The sequence below is a fragment of the Rhamphochromis longiceps genome, linkage group LG23 (genome assembly GCF_057381845.1).
Source record: "Rhamphochromis longiceps isolate RC_006_pf linkage group LG23, R_longiceps_female_GT1.1, whole genome shotgun sequence".
Classification (NCBI taxonomy): domain Eukaryota; kingdom Metazoa; phylum Chordata; class Actinopteri; order Cichliformes; family Cichlidae; genus Rhamphochromis; species Rhamphochromis longiceps.
Window position 1 is genome coordinate 38,967,984 of NC_140578.1, and position 20,851 is coordinate 38,988,834.

Sequence of the window (20,851 nt, forward strand, 5' to 3'; positions counted from 1 at the left end):
TGTTTTGGCTGCTGTTTTGCATCTTTTAACTATGCACTGCCATGCTGGCTTTAGCAGTTACGAGTAAATTTATTGTGTTTTTTGTTTCTGATTTAAAAAGCTTTATAAACTCAGGTGTGTTTTTCATTCAGGAGGTTGACTCCAAATGCCACCCCATAGACTCCTAGGTTAAAATGTCCAAATTTACAGTGGAAATAAACATGTTTTCTTGCTGCTAGTCACCCTAGTCATTACTAATTAGCTAGTAATTAGCTTTGTTCATATATCACCTTAACAGTAGCACTTTTCCTTATCATTAAGTGTTCTCACACCTTCTGTAACAAGATCCCATTTTCATTTTACAGTTCACTTCGCTCTCCACTTTATTGTCTTAGACTATGTTTTTTGCTCTTCCTGCCAAATATGCAGGGTTTGCTTAGCGCAGCACAGTGGCTGATCCTCAGAGCCAGTCCCCTTACAAGGAGTCGCTCCACTAAAGCTAAATATAAACTGTAGAAGTCCAGTAAACAGAAACTGTTTTTGTAACCTCCCTGTTCACCTGCCCGAGGGGTGGAGACCACAGACTGGACCCCTATGTCTCACTAGTTGGGTGGAGGGAGGGAGGGGGGATGGAGACAGTCGTGACAACACCTGAAGGCAAAGAGACGCAGAGGGAAATGGCAAAATATCAGAGTGGGTGTTAAAAGAAGTTGGCGTACCTTTGTCTTTGTTTTTCTCTTTTGCGAGCGAGTCCAACTTCCTTCTCAGCGACTTTTTCCTCTTCTGTCCATCTGCACATGGGGGGAAAAAGGGCCAAAATAAATCACCTGAAACAAACGATTCCCATATCTGCTCTTTCTTATCTGGATTATTATATTTAATAAGCTTATGTCAGGAATGCAGACATGAATTAACTTCTGTGGTGGGGGAGGGAGGTGAGGTATCCATGCACTCAAATCCATTTAATGGAGCTGTCAGACAGGGTCAGCAACAGTAGTAGTCAGCACAGGAAAAAATGACTGTGAAAACACATTAAATCACTTATAGTTTTTATCTAAATTACCAAGTATATGTAAGGCTTTTCTTACCTCAGACAGCAGTACATGTCACAGCACCATATATGGGCGCATATACACATTCTTAGCCTGGTTTATCTTAATAAAAAACCTTTTCTGCATTAAGAGCACAGCATTGCCCCCATTCACTGCATTTACTTTCATAGTGATCTTTAGAGAAGCAGCTGATGGGCTTTAACTTAACAAAAACAAAAAAAATCTCCATCCTAAAAAGGACATCAATGTCCACATGTGAGCTTTCCATCGAGGTATTTCACCGCAATTCTTTGAAAAGAGGAAGCCGTTTTGTCGGCCGTCAACATGATGAATGGCTCCTGAATTTGTTGACTGATGATCAGGAAACTGTGGAAGCTGCGCCACGTGAGACTTGAAAGTCTTGGGATCTTCATCTTGTGGTGAGGAATGTCAGTTTTGTGGAAACCTCAGCAACTTTTAATGTTATCGTTCTGTCACTCTGCTATAAAAACGCAGTCCTTTTAACACGTGAGATCTTTCTGGGCTAATTCGCGGAGCCTCGATCTGCTGGTGTAGCAACCTCGGTTTGAACCGCAGATGTTCCCTTACAGCTGTGTCAAATGAGTCACTTGGAGGGGGGATGAGGGAACTGCATCCAGTGCACATAATGTGCTTGATGGTGGTGCTGGCAGCTTATGTCAGGTTTCTGATCCATTTAACCTGGCCTGAAACTTTAAGCGCAGCAGAAGCACAAAGTCTGGGAGAAAAGTAGGTGAAAACAGTGAGGGGCGTGAGACACCGCGAGAAAGAAAGCAGATGTTGTGATTGAAAGCGGGGGCAGCAAGAGTGAGAAGGGAGAGGAAGACAGAGGAAATGGTTTGGATTTTTGACAGATGATTTCCAAAAGCCTTGCGGAAATCCCCCCGAAAACGGCACACTCCTCTCCTCAGCTCGCAACCAGTTGTGAAGTCGTACGATGAACCTTTGCTGCCTTTTTCTCATCCCATCCCTCCTTGTCTTCCCAGCTTCTGTCCTCCTTTAATCCTCTCCTTGTTCTCGAAGAAACCCTAGAAACACGAGCCCTGCCTCTCGGATAAATATCAGACACAAAACGCACGTTATAGCGGAGCCGAAACAGCGATCGGGCGCGCACACAAAATCTCACACAGTTGAAATATTTCTCTTGCTTCCACATGGCGGCCGTCAGGGGCTCTGGAATTCATAAGCAACGCAGACAAGTACGTATTAAATCATGCTGGGGAGAGGTTTAACCTTCAGCTGGAATGCAAGCCCCGGATAATCCACTCACTGCACTATAGTGCTGCTATGGCACCCACTCAACTGATATAGTGCACAATGCTACCCTCACTGTGCCCCTTTGTGCACCTTAGCTTGTAGCAGAAACAGATTCAAAATTCAGATGTCATATGATATTGTGAGTTTTAGCTGTTATTTTTATTGATTATTACCTTGCAAGACTAAAGTAACTGTAAAGAACAGCAGAATGCAAAAAAAAAAAAAAGTGCTAGCTGCCCCAAAAAGAGTCAACTAAGAAATGTGGGGATTGGTCAATTTTAACATGTGTCTTTTGCATGAGTTAATATGCAAGCTGATGAAACTGAAAGACGAATGACTTCTTAATTGGGTAATCGTGGTGCCCGTGATACTAAAAAAAGTTGATAAAGCAGGGTTGAATTTAGGGACTCGCTACTTTGTGGTTTGTAAGACCTTCCGTATACGTGAGTAACACGACTACTTTAAAAACATTAACAGACCAACTGTTAAAAGACATTGCCCAATCTTTCAAGGCGAGCCTTGACGAATTAGTGGGTGAGGTCATGAAAGCTGCGTTCATGTTATGCAGCCATGTGAAAAATAACATTCAGTGTTGTGAAAAACTAAGCCCAACCCATGATCCAGTAGCTTGTAGAACCAACTTCAGCAGCAATAACTTGAATTAATCATTTTTTGTACATTATCAGCATCCCACATCGCTGTGGAAGAATCTTGGATCACTCCTGGCAAAAGACTCTGCTGTAGATTTGGGATCATTGACCTGTTGAATGATTCAATTTCAGTCGAGCTTTAGCCTTCGGACACATGGCCTTTAGAATATGCAGAGAAGTTCATGGTGAGCATAATGACTGCAAGGTGCTCAGAACCCGTGGCTGCAATAGGCAACATAAGATGAATTTGCTTTGATATTCACTCCTGGGAAGATCGTGGCATTATATTAACACATGCTTGAATGCTAAAACTGCTTAAACGTCTGCTTTTATAGAGGGCTTGATGATGATCAGTTAAGCCAGGGGTGTCCAACTCCAGGCCTCGAGGGCCAGTGGGTTTTAGATGTGTCCTTGATCCAACACAGCTGATTTAAAGGCTAAATTACCTCCTCAACATGTCTTGAAGTTCACCAGAAACCTGGTAATGAACTAATCATTTGAATCAGGTGTGTTGACCCAGGGTGATATCTAAAACCTGCAGGACACCAGCCCTTGAGGCCTGGAGTTGGACACCCTTGAGTTAAGAAAATGCATCTAATTAGCAGCACCTGGATGCCACTTCTCCACTTAATTTCTATGGAAACAGTAAAGGTGTACCTAGTTTTAACAGGACTGCATATCTGCGTATTTCTGAACTCCAGACTGATCAACTTCAGGACTACAGAGCTAAAATTACATCACTGACAAGTCCACTTTTAAAAATTCAGTAAGGGTTTACATTTATTAAAATTTGCAAACTTATCTTCCTAAATTGGGTGGGATTATATTTGTTTTCTCTGATATCTAAAAAATGATGCATGTGGACATTTTTAGGCTGGGCGAGGCCAGTGGAAAACCACCAACTCCAGCAGTCTCACTGCAGTCTCACTGCAGTGCTCTGTCTGTGTTCGGAAAATGAGAAAATTTGACAAATTAATCCAAGTTTAGCAAAAGCTTAATTATCTGGTTTACAAGAGCAAAACACGGAACAATAAGGTCAACTATATCACTCTTGTGCACACCCTAAGACTTTTTAAATAGCATTTACAGTGGCTGCACTTGGCCTCTGCCACAGCGGAAAGGGAGTTTCATGTCGTTATGAGGACGGGAGGTCAACAGATACCAAGGCGAACAGGAAGCAACCAATCCCTATGTGAAATAAGGCTTATATCTTTCGTGTGTTGTCACAACTTCTCCAAACATAGACCATACACGACTTCCCTTCAATACACTTGAGGGATGTGGTCAGGGACTTGAGCATTGGCTGTACTTTATGGAACAATTAAAGATATCTGGACAAGCTTGCACTAGAAAACCCAGGTCAAGCATATCAGTTTGTACCGCATGTAACACAGAAGAGTCCTGGAGGCAATAATACATGCATTTGGTTTGGTAACAGTCATATAACTGTCAGGTTCTCAAAACCCTGATGTTATCCAAAGGACTTTGTGAGCTCTGAATGGATTGGATATACTGATTTAAACATAAAAATGATGTGACGCTGTTTAACTCAAGTCTACAGTATGCATTAAAAAGAACAAAACAATCCCCACCTTTTGGCATGGTTATCTGACATCCCAAGTCATAGTCCTGGTGTAAACGGGAGAAGGCCACTTCCTGTAGCCGGGCCCTCTCCAGCTCTGACAGGCTTTGGATGGCAACTGGCATCAGACGCACGCTCCGCCCCGACAGGCTGCTCCAGGTGAAATCCCCCTGGGAAGAACAAGTGAGACAAAACTTATACCAAAAGGAATATTAACAGTATGGGAACATGGAACCATTTCATGTCATTTTACATTGCATTGCTGATTTTTATCGGTTTTCATATAAAGATGCACCAATTTTAAATTTTTATGTTGCAAGTCCAGGTCAGAGAAGTTACGACATAAGTTATCATATGGTTAGGATTAGGGCTGCGGTTGGGGGTTAAATGCCATCCTGTCAGTATCTATGTGTATCGAATATGGTTCCTCGTCAGGTAACTCGATTGTTGATTGAACCCTCCAGTGACAATCCTGTTCTTAACTTTATTCACTTTCCATATAGTATGTTTTCATATGATAGGAGATACAAGTGAATCAAGCAGTCAGCTCAGTGGCTGCATGCCTTTTCTCCTGTCTTCCTCTCCTCTTTCCTATTAAAAGGGAGTTTTTCCTTCCACCTGTCTTCGAGCGCTTGCTCAAAAGAGGTTGCCCGATTGTTGAAGTTTTCTCTGTATTACTATAGGCTCTTTACCCTACAATATAAAGCACAGATTGTTTTGGTGATTTGGTGCTATATAAATAAAATTGCATCATTAAAATATCTTCTATAATTTTGGTGCGCTCCATGTCTGCTTCCACCTCACTAATCTTGCCAACTAACGCTCACTTCACCGGGTTTTCCTCTCCTGCTTTACAAAGCACACTTTAGCAATGCAAAACAGAGCTGTTCTTCTTTGATGTGGTCAGCCAACTTGTGATGAAGTCGGGCTCACAGACGCAAAGAGCCAGGCAGCAGCAAGCTGCAGAAAAGAAGCAGAGGTGTGAGGTGTGGACTAATTTGTAGATTTACAGAAGGTTTTAATCTATTCGAGGAGAAGGACCTCTAAAACCTTTTTACTTGGGTAAAATGTCTTGATCCCTGATTGCGTATGGAAATAATTAAGTCTTATGGGACTTAGTTTATTTAGCACCAAATGTTTAAAAACTAATGAATGTGAAGCTGATTAAACCTACTGTACTGCTGATGTAGCCTACAAAGACGAATAAAGACACCACGTGCTTTGGAAGACACTCCTCTATTCTAGTTCTAAGGAGCAATTGGGGACATCTTAAGCTGGCCCTATACTGATGGATCTACAATATGTGCCCTGGATTCAAAATGAGCATATTTACCTTCCAGGTTGGGCTTTATCTGCGATCAGGATGAAACTGAACTGATGTAAAACGTAATTAAATACTGGAGATTCTGAGACAGCATTGGTTTTGAACGTTTCAGCCACCTGAATATCAATTCATGCATTCCTCTGTGTCAATTTACCTAATGTCTTAACCAGACTGAGGGCTTAACAGTGTGCAATGTGTCTGCATTTATGCAAGAATGAGCATTTTCTTTTTCTTATTAGATCCCTGTTTAAATTTTCATCTGATTGATGTTTACCCATGGTATGTAGAAGAAAAATGAGACACCATGAAGACTTAACTTTTCATATTTGGGCCTCTATCAACAATATTTTCCTGAAGCCATTCAACCCTCCCTGCTGTCAGCTCGCTTGTTATTTGACCCCAGTCAGTGCAGTGAGGCAACAGAGCCATCATTCAGCCATGGAAGGAAAACATGATGTGGATACAGGCAACCTGGAGAGCCAAATGACTTTGTGTGCGAGTGAGCGAGTGAAGCGAGTTGCATGTTGCCCCCCTTTCAGAAAGCATTTTATCCAGCACAGCTGTTCTGCATATTTTTTGTCAGTGCACGCCTGTGTACCGCCATTCCTTATCGCTGACTGAGGAAACCCTTTTTCAGCCCGCTTCACTTCAGAGGGCACACACATACAACAAAAGAAAAGACAAGCTGTTGGAACGATGTTATAAAAAAAAGTAAAGAAAAAATAAGAGGTCTGTCCTCGGTCGAGCTGGTTCTGCTCAGCGGGATCTCTGAACAAGACGGATGAGCTTCGGCTCTTAAGTGTCGAAAACTGTGGAATGCTGACAGAAGAGCCGAGGGAGGGAGACCAAGTCCTGCTATCACTGCTGGACTCTGGTTTATACCTTTGAATGAATGACACACAGGCAGTCAGCTCACTGTTACCAAAGTGCCTTGTACAATTCAACTCTTAAATAAGATAATATGTTGTGTATGTGCATTTATAGTAGTAAAAGTACATTATAGGGCTGTATTATCTGCCAATATTAGCGCTATTAGCCAATTCATCGGTATCACGTTTATAATAGGCGATTAGTAAAAAAGAGACAAAAGAAACACCCTTCAGCTTTGTTTTGAGAAAGTCTCTCTAAATTTGTATTTAATATTCGTTGTAGAAAATTAAAATTTTAACTTTAAAACACACACTGGGTTTAGGGAGTTTTGGTCTTCAAACCATGATAGTAGATGTAGTGATCCTAATCAAGAGAATATGTCAGTGAAAGAGGTTTTATTCTTTGCAGAATATGAATTCCACACTGACCACATTTGACCATATTATTTCCTATTAAGCTGAACATGCCAGCACGCCAAAATACGCTCAGAAAATAGCAAAGTTACACAATAGTGTTGTTCAATAGTGTTGCACACAGGACAGGACAATCTGTCTAACACTTTGCTCAAAGAATTCAAGATTGCAGAAGACATGCTTACTTCAGCATAATACGCTAATACTTGTAAGAGTGTAAACGAGTAAGTAAATAACTATAAATAACAAATATAAATCTGTTTGTTTAATGTGTCCAAAAGAAAAAAAAACATAGTAAATGTGCGTTGAATTTTCTTACCATCTACATCATTAAAAAACTTTCTTTTTAACCATAATTCCAACTTGATGCTCTTGCTCATGGTTGGCCACTCTTCTGGCCAACAATGATTGAATATGTCCCAACCAAAACTGGTGCACCAGCATCAATTCTATCTATTTACACTGCATGTTTCTTTAAATTAATAGTAACTTTAAATTATTTTAGTATTTTCCATGCTTAAATAACATTGAGGTAAAGGAATACCAATTCCTTGGTGATGATATTCATCCATCTGATATCCATCTGTAGAATAGTAAGTCCATTCAGGGCACAAAAATCCAAGAAAAAAAAGCTCAATGTTTACGTCAGTTATTACCCCTCCCCGTTGTGCACCAAAGTCTGCTAATTATGGGAAAAAAAATCAGCGGCTGGACACGTGTTGGCAATTTGCCTGAGTTACAGCAGTCAGTCTGAGTCAGACCACAATTGTTTGGAGACAGGTGCCAATCACCCTTTAGTCTAGCATGAGCAGCTTTAGCCTGTGCACAGCTGATGCAAGCCACTTTGCAAGCCACCTCTTACCCCAGCTCCTTCTGTCATGCTGGCTTGTATTGTAAAGCCTCCAATTGGCTGTTTGCTGGAATGGCTGGGCAGATATAATCAGATAATTTAAAGTTTAACGGGTGCTATTTACTACTTTTTTGTTGTTGTTGTTTCAGCAGAAATGACTGAATATATTATGTGAAGGAAGAAGAAAGACAAGGATTAGTATGAGACCAAGCATCAAGAGATTTTTAAGTGTGCAGGCCTTAGTTTAACGCTTCTGTTAAGGACTGGATTCAGCAAATGCTATGCTATCAGTGTTACTGCTGCTTTGTGCTCCCATCTGACAGATTTTACCCTGGAAAGATTAATGACTCTGCTGACTGGGCCAGCACTATGCAGTTAGATGACTAATACCATTTGGACATACACTGAACTGCAGCATGTGGTTTCTGTTCTATTTTAGACAATGGGACAAATGGCGCAAAACCTCAGGCAATAGACTATGTCAGTTTCCTTGGCAACACATACATACAGAACTCAAAAGAGCCAGGAAGTGAGAGAAATATTACTATGGTAACGCACCTGGAAGATACACACACGCATGCACACACTCAGGCACTGGAACACTTGTTGCTATGATGCACTGCATAAATCATTAGATGCCATGACCATGGTGAAACAGTTATGATAACCCTGCAAATGTGCACTCACAATGTGATGTTAATTAAATGCATCATGAAAGTTATGCAGAATGTGTAAAGGTAGGTTTAGTGGCACATAACATAAAGACTGGGGTTATAATAATTGATGCTCTACTGGATTGTTTTTGCATTACTGGATCATTTTGGTCATTATATATTCCTATAATTTACTAAATAATACACAACATGACTTGCTCTTTGCTCTGTCTAGTACCACAACCAAACATCACTTGGACCAGACCACAGGTACTTTTGGTGACTCATTCTAGTTTTTTTGGGGGGGTTTTTTGGGAGGGGGGGGGGGGGGGGTTCAAAGAAAATATGTCTCACAGAATTCTGTCATCTGTGATCGATTTACTACAGGACAGGTAATAAGAATTGTGTGTGTCCCTGGATACATGCATGAGTGCATGCAGAATCTGAGCACTGCAACTCCACCTACAATACCACAGAGGCATCAGTGTGACCATTCTTGGCCTCAAGCAAGTGGCATTACAAAAACTGCTGTAGCTTTCTTTTTTTTTCATTGGTTTCCCATTGACTTGTGACCGTGTGTCATCAATGAAATGTATGCATACACATGTCCACAAGGGTTACTGACAGTGTCCTTAGTATAAGAGGCTGAATGTTAAGGACTGAGTGTCTCTCTACATACCCTTGTTCATATTTCAGTTGTGTGGTTTTATTTATTTTATCATGCTAAGTCTTTTTGGATTCAACACACAACTGACAGACAAATAAAGCACGATATTTAAAAACTCACTCATTTCTAAGGATGGGGGGGGGGGGGAGTGTTTAATAAATTAAAACACTCTGGGAATGAGAGGGCTCATCTCATGAATCACCATGCTGAGAGCAAAGATTTAGCCTAGCAAACTTACATTAACCTCCTAGGACCTGGCGTCCACATATGTGGACATCACATTTTGGGTTGCCTAGACCAAAATACTAAATTTTGCTCTACAAGGGCCTGATATCCACTTATGAGAACATTATACTACCACTGTCCTATCAAAATTTAAAGCGAATGTCCTCATATGTGGATCTCATTTTTCTCAGAAACAAAATCAGGTAAAAATAAAAAATCGAGTATTTCTTTGTTTCTACATTCATCAGGTCCCAATCAGCCCAAATAGCAAAGAGACATTAAAAATGCATCCCAAGAAAGAGTTCGGATCTTAGGAGGTTAAATTGGTTCAACTGAAAAACCATCCAGCACTGGACATACTTAGCTTGCGCTGAATTAGGAAGTAACTTTGGATAACATCTCAGTCACACAAGTAAAAATAGGACATTAACTTCCTTGCGTCAAAATAAATAAAAGTCGATGGTTGCCTGGTGATTGTATTTTTTTCCCACATTCTGCGACTGGCTACAGCTTGTGGTGACTGAATGGTTGCCCAGAGTTTAAGGATGTTGCTCACCCACTTTTGATCCGAAGGTGATTGCACAGGTCACCTGAAAGAAGCCAACTTTTCTGCAAATAGTTGGAGTCTGACTTGGAATGACTGCAATCACTATCAAAAATGTCAAAGCTTTGTAGATAATTGCTGCCTAATTGCCAACAGATTGCCAACATGTTGCCATCAGTCTGAATGAGTCCTTGTCAACTAGCACAAGTGAAGAGACTCAACTCGGCTGGTTGCCGGCTGGTTGTATTCCGGTTATATTCATGTAGAACATGAAGGTTGCTGAGTGCAAATGTAATAGTTAATTTTGAATTTCTGTTAAATGTGATTTTGGTCAATGTAAACAGCAAGAGACATGTGATTTTTGAAAATGTATTACATTTCATTGCTGTACTATCAAAAGCAGATTGCATGTAGTTACTATCTTGGTCCCATCCAATCGCAGACTGATATCAGACTGACTTATTGCAATATTTATGGCAAAATAAATGAATTTAAAAAAACTAAAGTGAGATAACTGTATATTATTAGACAAAACATATACTGATACACTTTGAAGACATAATTTGCAGCTAAAAAAAGGTGATGATTTGCAGTATATGCTATATAATAATATTACATTGTGGGGTGCCTAGTGATTCTCACCTTTGCTCATTTAAACATAATTCTAATAACAACACAGTAGTCTAGAGTATAAAAGGTGGACGTAGCTCCACGGGTTGCAAAATACCAATAGAAATCTATAGAAAGGTTTTCTGATTTGACCTCTAGAAACACTGCAGAGTTTATGGTGTTAGTCACTTATTTTCGGTCATACTGAACAAAGATTAAATCAGCTTTCTAAATCTTGGTCATGCTATGTGTCAGAAAGGAGGGTTATCAGGGGTTTGCTGATTGCAGATGTCGCATCTACTTTTTGAAACATCATCAAGTTGGCAAGGCCGAAAATGCTCATCTCAAGGCTTCAAAACAGCACTTCAGAAACCAGTTAGTGACGTCACGGTAGCCATGTCCATTTGAGTGCGAAGGTCTTTGTGAACATCCGTGGACCAACTGTTCAACAATCACTCTCTCTAATACACAACACCAACACACACACATCTCAAATGTACAAACTATCCTGGACATTTGTGCAGGTTTGTATAAACTGCTATGGTGGAATAAGTGCAGTAATATCCCTTGAAGGCACCAAAGGCCTGTGAGATCACTTAGAGCGAATATAAACACGATAAAGGAACATTCCACAAATGTTCACATCGTGGGCTACTTCAATTTGTTTTCTTTTGCCTCGGTGTTAGTGGCTGGCTTTAAATGACCCTTAAGCAGAGTTTCTGTGCCACAACACCGAACTAGAGGAATGCATGAGTATTTTTCAACAGTCTGATGGTTTATAAGCCTACAGATTGGCTTCAAGCATTGTATTACATTACTTTTGCTGACCTGAATCCCGAAGTTCACATCTGCAGACAATTACCAGACAGCCCAGCTTGTGGATGCCGTTAGTGTGTTTGCGGACATTTTTGCATGTGTACTCATCACACACGGATAATTAAGGGGTTTTTCCACCTGTTTTGGATTGCTTGTGATTTCACCTGAGGGAAAATACCTACTGAATTATTATCACTACACAGTTTACATAGTGCATGGCAAAGGAATTTAGTAGTAGCAGGCTAATCAGCAGTTTTAAAACATTAGATTATAAGCCTCCAGTATGGGGGCTCATGCCGATGGAGTATTATAGTGATAAAAACAGCAAGTTATGGCAGTAAATGCAATTATCATACCATGTAGTCTAGTCCAACGACAGGGTCAGCTGCTGCGATTAGGACATAACTGTCTATATGTAGTTGGAAAAGAACGCAGAAGGTTTGAAAAACAGGTTTTTAAACATGTCAATGAAATTCGGGCTGGGCAATAAGAAAATAAAAAGTCTTTTTTTTTTTCATTTCATAAGTATTATGAAATAAGCTCGCCTGATTTTTTTGTATATTTCTTGTAAACAATTTCAATTTATTTATCTTATTAGTTTGGCATTAACCAGACTGAAGTTTTCCATTCTGTTTGGGTTCTTCTGTAAAACTTGAAGCTTTTGACTTCTTAAAATTAAGATTTTTATTATGTTGTTTATTTAAAATTCGTTTGTATAATGCATTTATCATGTTGAACTGCTGACTAAAAAAACAAAACACTTTGAATCGAAATTTACCTTAAAGCTTCACTTAGAGGTAAAAAGTAACCTTTAAACTTGAGAGAACTAGTAATTTGACTAACAGTGTGATCTGTATTGAGACTGACTTATATGAGTGATGGGTTTATATTAGCTATTGGGTAATGTGTTGGTATTGGTATTTATAATGGCCATGAGTAGGGATGGGTACCGGTGTCCGGTGCCATGATGGCACCGGTTCTGACATAAACGGTAGTAACCAGACCGAAAAGCAGCGCACATTTCGGTGCTTTATTTCGGTGCTTTTTCCTCCTGAGCTGTGATACACTTTAGATTCTAGCCAATCATTTTACGTTTCCGAGGATAGTAGGCGGGGCCAGGTACGTACGTTCTGTTAGAGCAGAGCTACAGATTAAAAATGTCCAAGGCGAAGCGGTCAAAAGTCTGGCTGTACTTCATAGCAAAATATGCAAACTCAGCAGCCTGCAACAAGTGCTTTAAGCTGATACTGTGATACTGTAAAAGGAGGTAACACCTCAAATCCGATGAAACACCTGGCGACGCATAGCGTTTTTTTTAAAAGCCCAGAAATGCGCCGTATTTGATAGCTTGCTGCGAGACCTCACACCGAACACATCTACTGCGGGTGGGTTGCCTGTTATGCAACATCCCCCAAAAACACGAAGAGGAGAGTCCTGGCCCCTAGCCCTGCCAGTGTAGCAGAAATGATGAGGATGATGATGCAGCAGCAGCAGCCGTTCTTCTCTGCGTGAGTAGCTTAATGTTGTTCGTGTAATTTACGTTGAGTAGGCTAACCACGTTATTACATTAATGCATGTAAGGTGAACTAGCAAACATCATCATAGCTACATGCGGCTGTCTTCTTGTTTGATGGCAGGTACTCCCTTCACCCTGGCTAAAAAGGCTAAAATGACCAAAGAAAAAGTGGAAAACAGTTAAACATGAGAGGTTTAGGACAAAGTTTGTGTGTTTTCCATTGTTTAAGCACTGCTTCCAGCCAAGAGTGATACCATATATGCCCCATAGCTGCAGAAAAGGCTAACATTGTTATCTTTTTACAAAAAACAGCTGAACATGAGAGGTTTTTGGACCAATTTTGTGTTCTCCATTCTTTAAGCACCGGTTTGAGCACCGTTTGAGCACCGGCACCGTTTCAAAAGTACCGATTTGGCACCGGTATCGGATAAAACCTAAACGATACCCATCCCTAGCCATGAGTAACAAACACATGTAATGACATTTACATTTTTGGAGTAAATGGGTACATAAATACACATAACAAATGTTAGAGAAATCTCTTCCATATTTTATGTGTCTGGAAGAAAAAGTAAATATTGGCAAACAGATCAGCATATTGGATTTTTAAACTTTTAAATGACCAGATATTGGTATCTAAAAAAAAATCCCACATCATTACATCGACTGATGATTAAACATCATCTAAAATTAAAAGTTCAACAGAGTAAATTGTTCAAAACTGATCTGTCTGTGAAGGTTCTCAGTCATCCAGGTCATCGTAGTCAAAGGAGCTTGCAAAGAAAAGCGTCTGGACTTCTTTAAGTTGCTTGAAGACGTTTCACCTCTCATCCGAGAAGCTTCTTCAGTTCTAAGGTCAAATGGTGGAGAGTCCCAGATATAAACCTAGTGGGAGTGACCCCCCACAGAGGGACAAAAGGACTCCTTGATGATCCTCTAATCGCCTGAGCCAAGGTGGGAAACTGGGCGTTTTGAGATCCCTTCCCAGACGCCTTAACGCCCACTCACATCCTGGGCCATCTGACCTCAGGAATTCGCATGATAAGGTGGGGCCAGGTTTCACAATGAACACACCCGAAACTCTGGCTGATTGGGACCCACGCCCAGTTTCCCACCTTGGCTCAGGCGATTAGAGGATCATCAAGGGGTCCTTTTGTCCCTCTGTGGGGGGTCACTCCCACTAGGTTTATATCTGGGACTCTCCACCATTTGACCTTAGAACTGAAGAAGCTTCTCGGATGAGAGGTGAAACGTCTTCAAGCAACTTAAAGAAGTCCAGACGCTTTTCTTTGCAAGCTCCTTTGACTTCAAAACTGATTATTAACATTTGTTGCAGAAAAGTTCAGATTTTATCATCATTGGGTTTATTGGGTTCTGGCGATAGTTGCAAAGTGTTCCTAATAAAGACAATATGTAAGGGAAAGATTTATCATCCACGTTGCATGTATTTGACCATATTGTTTCTTATTAAGTTGAACTTAATAAGACATGTAATAGATTCTAGTAAAATGCAAGTCCATCAAACCAAAAGAGAACAAAATACACATACTAGCAAAGTTACACAACAGTGTTGTTCTTTTAAAGCACTCACATGACAATCTGTCCAACACTTCCCCCTCAGAGATTTCTTTCTAAAAGGATCCAAAATGGAAAACTTGGCTCAGTTTACCTTTCAAAACAGTTTTTGTGTTGACTTTCAACGTTTAATGCACTTGGTATCATGGAAGAACTACACAACACACTCTAGTCCAAAAACGCACAGCTTGAGTTAGTTTACGAACCCTTTTTTCAGTTTAATATGCACTTTAAGGAATTATTCTGGTATTTATGTTTCATATGATATAGGAATCACAGTGTTTTTAAAATAATAACATCCACTGCCAAAAAACAAGCAAGAGCCATAAACTATAGTTTTAATGGTTATCGACATTTTTCTAGCTGTGAGTTGCCACCACACATTAGCAAAAAAATAACAGATTTTGAAAGTGGTTCAAAAGCACTTACATGGGTATCAGCTTTCACTTCATATTGTTTTTTCTGGTCTGCCTTTGCATTTAATGAGGCCTTGCTGGCTCAGCCACAAGAATGAGCAACTTGGAGTGCATGCTCCAAATATTGCCACCAATCACTGGCAAGCACATCTAAAGCCTCGAATGAACTTCAAACATTTTAAAGACAGATTAATATGAAAGGCCTGCAGTAGTAATGAGGCCTGACCTTCAAGACTTAGGTTCTTGCATAATGGTTACATAATCTGCAAAGGAAATCAGGTATTGTATCAACACCACGGTTGATAGTAGAACGAGAAGTTGAGGTAATGTGTGTGTTTATATGAGTGTCTATGCGGTACTCGCTTGTAGAAATGTAGGAAATGTCATTTATGTTTTTGTCCAAATGGACATCCAGCACTACTTTCAAACTAATGTTTTTTATGGAACGTGTTTTTATGCCTGCCCCTTGCTTTCCCCCCCAATACCTTAGATTTTCTCTGACAAATACGGAGGAAAAACTGGTAGATGAGTGGTTTAAGAAAAAAGAAAATGAAAAAAGTGATAGAGGGCCTTCTGTCAAGTTGCATTTTTGGTCAAGAGGCCACTAAAATAGGGAAATGCTGTTCTGTCAACCTGACTTTTAACTTCATCCTTATGCTAATTCTAACATGATTTGCTAGCTAGCTAGCCACCATGTAGCCTTTCGTGGCATTATCCATTTCTTGTAGACTGCATTTTGAAATCTCACCCTTAGCATTTCAGCCACCGCCACGTTGCTGTTTTGTAGAGAGAAAAAATAATATGGCCCTTAGCTAAGGGTGGAGTTTTTATTCATGATTAATGGTAGTAAGCAAGCTACATTCATTATAACTGTTAATCCATAGTAAGCTATACTACAAATCAAAAAAAGTAAAGCCATACTTTTGGAAGGGCTGTATCGCACAACAAGAAATATTCGTCCGGTGCCTCAAAAACTGGGCAGGTCCAGTTCAGAGACTATAATTAGCAGAACCCACACTAAAAATGATGATTGAAATCTCAATCAAGGTTTTATGAAGAGGGAAACTGTCCATAGAAGTCAAAAAACTTTTCTGTAAACGTGAGCATTTTAGCACAGCTTTAAGAACCAATTTCATGTGTTTTTCCCACTTTCACATCGCACTCATTTTATAGTCTCACAGTTTATTGCTTGTGTTAAACTATTCATTGTTTTTCATCTAAAGTTGTCTTTTAACAATCGGAGCTTAAACTTCTTGCCAACACAAATGCCTTAAAAATGGCGTTCTGCAATTCCAAATTCATGGTTCATGTTGAGTTATTGCACTGAGACAAAACCCTGGGTCAAAATAGCAATGATGTACTATGTATGTGTCCATGTACACCCAAAGAATCAAAACTTTATCTCCCTGTACATTAATCAGTACACTACATTATTTAATGAAGTGCAATGTTTTGGGTGTTCAGGTGCACCACAGCTATCACTGGCAGACTAGATTATATAAGCAATATTATACTCCCATAGTATTAAATTCTGTTTTTGTACTTGCAGAAATTAAAGTACTTTAGAGAATTCACCCTTTCCCTGAATTCATGTTAAAATTACAATTGCCAGTTATATGACATACGCTTCATGCTTATTTTGTCATTATGGTAAAACTCTTTTTTGCTGTAATGTCGCCTTTTCTATCTCTATAGATGAGACCTGTGCAAAGTGAAATAGCGTTTTTAATAGAATAATTAATATGTTTTATTTATTAAGCCTTTGTTCTGCATGCAATGTCTTAAATCATAGCATACACCATGATCGTTTTTGATAGCAGATTGGTAGCAGCTGTTCTTCAAATGCTAAGAGTAGGTCTTCAACTCTGCTTTGCCTTGCAAACAATTAATTTGTTTGCAGTGTGTGTTGGGAAATCTTCAAATTGCTTGGGACGGTCAAGGAGCCAGACGATAAACAATGGAAAATTTGACTCTTTCCCTTTCTCCATCCTACTTTATCTCCTTTCTTCACTTTCTCTTCCATATCCAAGGTCATATTTTGAGTAAGCAAGTTCAACATCATTATTTTTGCCCCTCTTTTGCTGTAACGTTTCCACTGTGATGCTCTGACTAAAGTCTAAAAATCCTCTTAGTAGGTCTGCAATAAAAATTAAGCAATTTGAGTAAATGAAAAGCTGTTCTTTATTCTTTTTACCCAGGAGATTGCCTGCCAGGTAACTTTTCTGTGTCAGTGTCACCCTGTCTTCACTGTCAGCATTTTGTCTTCTTAGCTGCACACACAGACACACACGCACAGATGCAAATGGAACCTTAGCCGAGGAATGTGTGTAATCCCAACTGTATATGAGTCGGTAAATTCTCCTTCACTCTCTTTAACCAATCTAGCCGGCTGAGCTAATAAAGCTGGTTAATCATTACTAATCCAGTGTGGAGAGTTGAGCATTACAGTGATTGCTCTGTGTGTGTGTGTGTGTGTGTGTGTGTGTGTGTGTGTGTGTGTGTGTGTGTGTGTGTGCGTGCACTGAGGGGTAAGGATCATGTGTCTTTTAGCATAAATAAGCGGAAGAAATGCATCGCCCGCTGCATTTCAGATGAGACAAAGTGATTAGAGCCTAATGGCAGCAGAGATGGTCAGAGCAATCAGTACTCGGTCCTTTGCGTGCATGCAGGCGCGTTTGCGAGTTCCACCAGGACTTTATGCGTTCTACTGAGTGATGTGAAACTCAAATTAAGGTCACAACTCAGCGGTAACCTCATCACTGCCAAACAGACCAGTCCAGGCTTTCAGCGACTAAAAGATGATGATTGCGGTCACCAGACACTTACAGTGTGAATTAGGGAGTAGGACAATTTGCAAAAATAAAGCTTTTCATGTTCATTTGAATGATACTGGTATATTATAATTTCCCATCAATCAGTGTTTATTCAGATTAGGGCTGGGCCATATTATACCGTTCATGGTAATACCGGTATAATGTTAGGCAACGATAGGAAAATGAAATATCGCGATAGAATGGGAGTAAAACGCGCATGCGCAGTGCCTTTGTTTTCATACGCACGTGGCCGATTGTTGAGTGAAACAGATGAACCAGAATTGGTTTGTAAAAATGGTGCAACTTCCGTGATGTGGAACTGGTTTGGTGTTTGTCTGTCAGATACACGACAAAGCACATTTTTATTGCAGAACATGCAAGCGGCCGTTGTTATTGTCGTATTTGTCGGACTAAGATGCTCTTAAATCTGGGAGTAATCTGGGTCCTAAACTCTGTATCCTTCAGGTCAAACAGCACTGCAGCATTAATGAGAGTTAAAAACTGTCTAAATTCTTTCATCTTTAATAAAACGATCAGCATTGCTGCTTTACTAGGTGTAACTATGAAGTTTAACTTCCAGGCATCCATGAAAACAAAAGTTATTACATTTAGTTAGAAGTTAGCAGGAAGCTAGCGGAAGTTAGCTCGCTAGTTTCGCTAGTTACCTAAGCATGATATTGCATCTTCTGACTGAGAAATTTCTGAAAAAATTCAAACGTCCAGCTCTGTTATCACTTCCAACATAAATGAAGACAGGAAACTAAACAGCAGTGACGTTTGTAAGGTTACTGAAGTTGGGCTAGCTGGTATATAATGATGTGCTACGTCTATAGCCGTCAATGGCAGTGAATGAGTCAATGGGTTTAACTCATTCACTGCCAATGGCTGGCAGTGAATGAGTTAATATACTGCAACAACATGGGAATAGAGCAGCTGCCAGAGAATTCAACATTAATGAATCAATGGTACAGAAGTGGAGGAAGCAAGAAGATTGAGTTTAATAAAGTTTGATTTATCTGACTGCTTTGTTTCGCTTAATGTGCCTTATAATCCCTTGCACCTTATGGTCCGAAAAATGCGTACTGCACACTGCAGTTTAATGTTGCAAAGCACCTCTTTTTAACTTCAGTGGATATTATACATGGTTATGCTCAGGATATGTCAGCCCATTTCTACTGGAAATGCCTTTTGGTTAAACTTTCAGCAAGGAATTTGCATTTGCACTGTTACATTTTTATAAAGCTTTAATGTACATAAAAACCAGCTTCCTGTTTAAGTGAAAATAAATGGAAGGTTGTCTTTTTGTGCTAGTAATGTTGTGGAGTTGTATTTTGTCTCGCATAAATTATATCGTCAGTTATATCGTTATCGCAAATTTTCAAATATATATCGTGATAAATATTTTTGGCCATATCGCCTTGCTCTAATTCAGATTAATAATTTACAGTTTGTACCATCCTCTAAAGACACCTTCACCAAACACAGTCACAAGTCTATTAACAAGACCATGATCGCTCACTGGCTTCCTAGATCTGCTCATATCATATCATTCATGCATCTAGCATTTTCACAATGTTTTTTTAATAACTCAAACACACAGGATGGAGACTTAAACGATGGAGATCAAAAATGGGCCATCAACCCAGGCAGGTTCTGCTGTTTTAATGGGGTTTACACCTTGGACAAGAAGTTACAGATTGTGCCCGTATGTGCCTCTATAATTAGCTACTAAATAGAATGATTTTATCCTGATTGATAACTTGGTAAACATATAAAATCCTGAAAGTTTCCAGAAAGTTAGAAAAGACCTATACAATTAGCTTTTGGTTTTATTGGACCAACGTTCCAAAATCTCAAAGATATTCACAAAACTGTCATAAAACACAAGTAAATGAGATTTACACTGGATATAAACTTTTTGAAGCACTTTAATACAAAGGTTAATACATTTTCATAATATTTTTTTAATTAGAATCAAATGAAATAACCAATTAAATAAAATCCCATTAGTGGCATCCCGAGTGTTTTCCTGTTATAGTTTCATGTGTTTCTCAGTATCTTGTTTTTTAACTTTCTAATTCAAGGTTATCAAAAAAATCATGAACTTTAGCAGTGTGGGCTGCACGGTGGCCCTGAGAGGTCAAACACACTGCAACTTGTGAAAATAATCTGCAAGCTCATAAATATGTATATCACAATAATTAACGGGGGTTAGAACAGCTGCGAAAGTGACAAGCTGACGGTAAACAGCTAATAGGGAACACATGCACATACAATATGGGTAATGACCTCATGACCTGTTTCCTCCTGTGTAAGGACATAAAGTTTTATGTTTTGAACTTTAACCCTGCCCAGTGTTTGGATCCTGTCTCCTTACAAATCAAAGAATACTGTTCCAACTATGTTTTTTTTAATATTTTGCTAGTAGGTTTACATCTCAGTTTTGTGGTTACCCACATTATTATAAGCCTGGTCTCACAGGAAAATGTTTAATCACACAGTCACAAATTGTCCTCTGTTTTCATGAGAATTACTTGTCATCACCCTTAAAATTTTAATAAATACCTTTACAATGTGTCCATGGATGGTACGATGGATTCTTGCCCAGGAATAGAAGTTAAAAGAGCTTTCATGAGACTGAGCTGGTATTTCTGAAACTGTGTTCGGTTGTCCAAAAGTCAGACCCTCTTTGCATATCTCATTTCTATTTATGTCAGCTAATTGCAGTTAAGATAACAACATATGAAGTTATTAAAGAGTTTCTGAATGTGAGTTTGTGCCATTTATCTGTCAATCAAAGCGGTTGCGTAAGTGGCCCCATGGGCATTAGGTTCCCATCGAACTCTGCAATCTAAGCGTTCTACGATGCCAGCACCGTGAGAATTGGCTCCCTCACACACACACACAAACCACTCCCAGAGAAACACTGTGTCATTCCATCAATCCTGGAATGTACTATAAAAAAGAAATCTGAGATTAGAACCGGCATCTGTGCCAAAACGACATAATGTGCCAGGGCCTC

The 20,851-nt window shown here is 39.6% G+C and overlaps 1 protein-coding gene across 3 annotated transcripts in view; it reads right to left on the reverse strand.

Moving 5' to 3' along the window:
* Window positions 1-20,851, reverse strand: part of LOC146642537 (rho GTPase-activating protein 6-like) — a 130,790-nt gene that overhangs the window by 15,973 nt on the left and 93,966 nt on the right. For all 3 annotated transcript variants that reach the window (XM_085398377.1, XM_085398378.1, XM_085398382.1), the window contains exons 2-3: window positions 4,549-4,708; window positions 699-770 (exon numbers count right to left, since the gene is read on the reverse strand). In XM_085398377.1, the coding sequence (XP_085254503.1) occupies window positions 699-770; window positions 4,549-4,708 (232 nt within the window). The remainder of the gene's footprint in view (window positions 1-698; window positions 771-4,548; window positions 4,709-20,851) is intronic.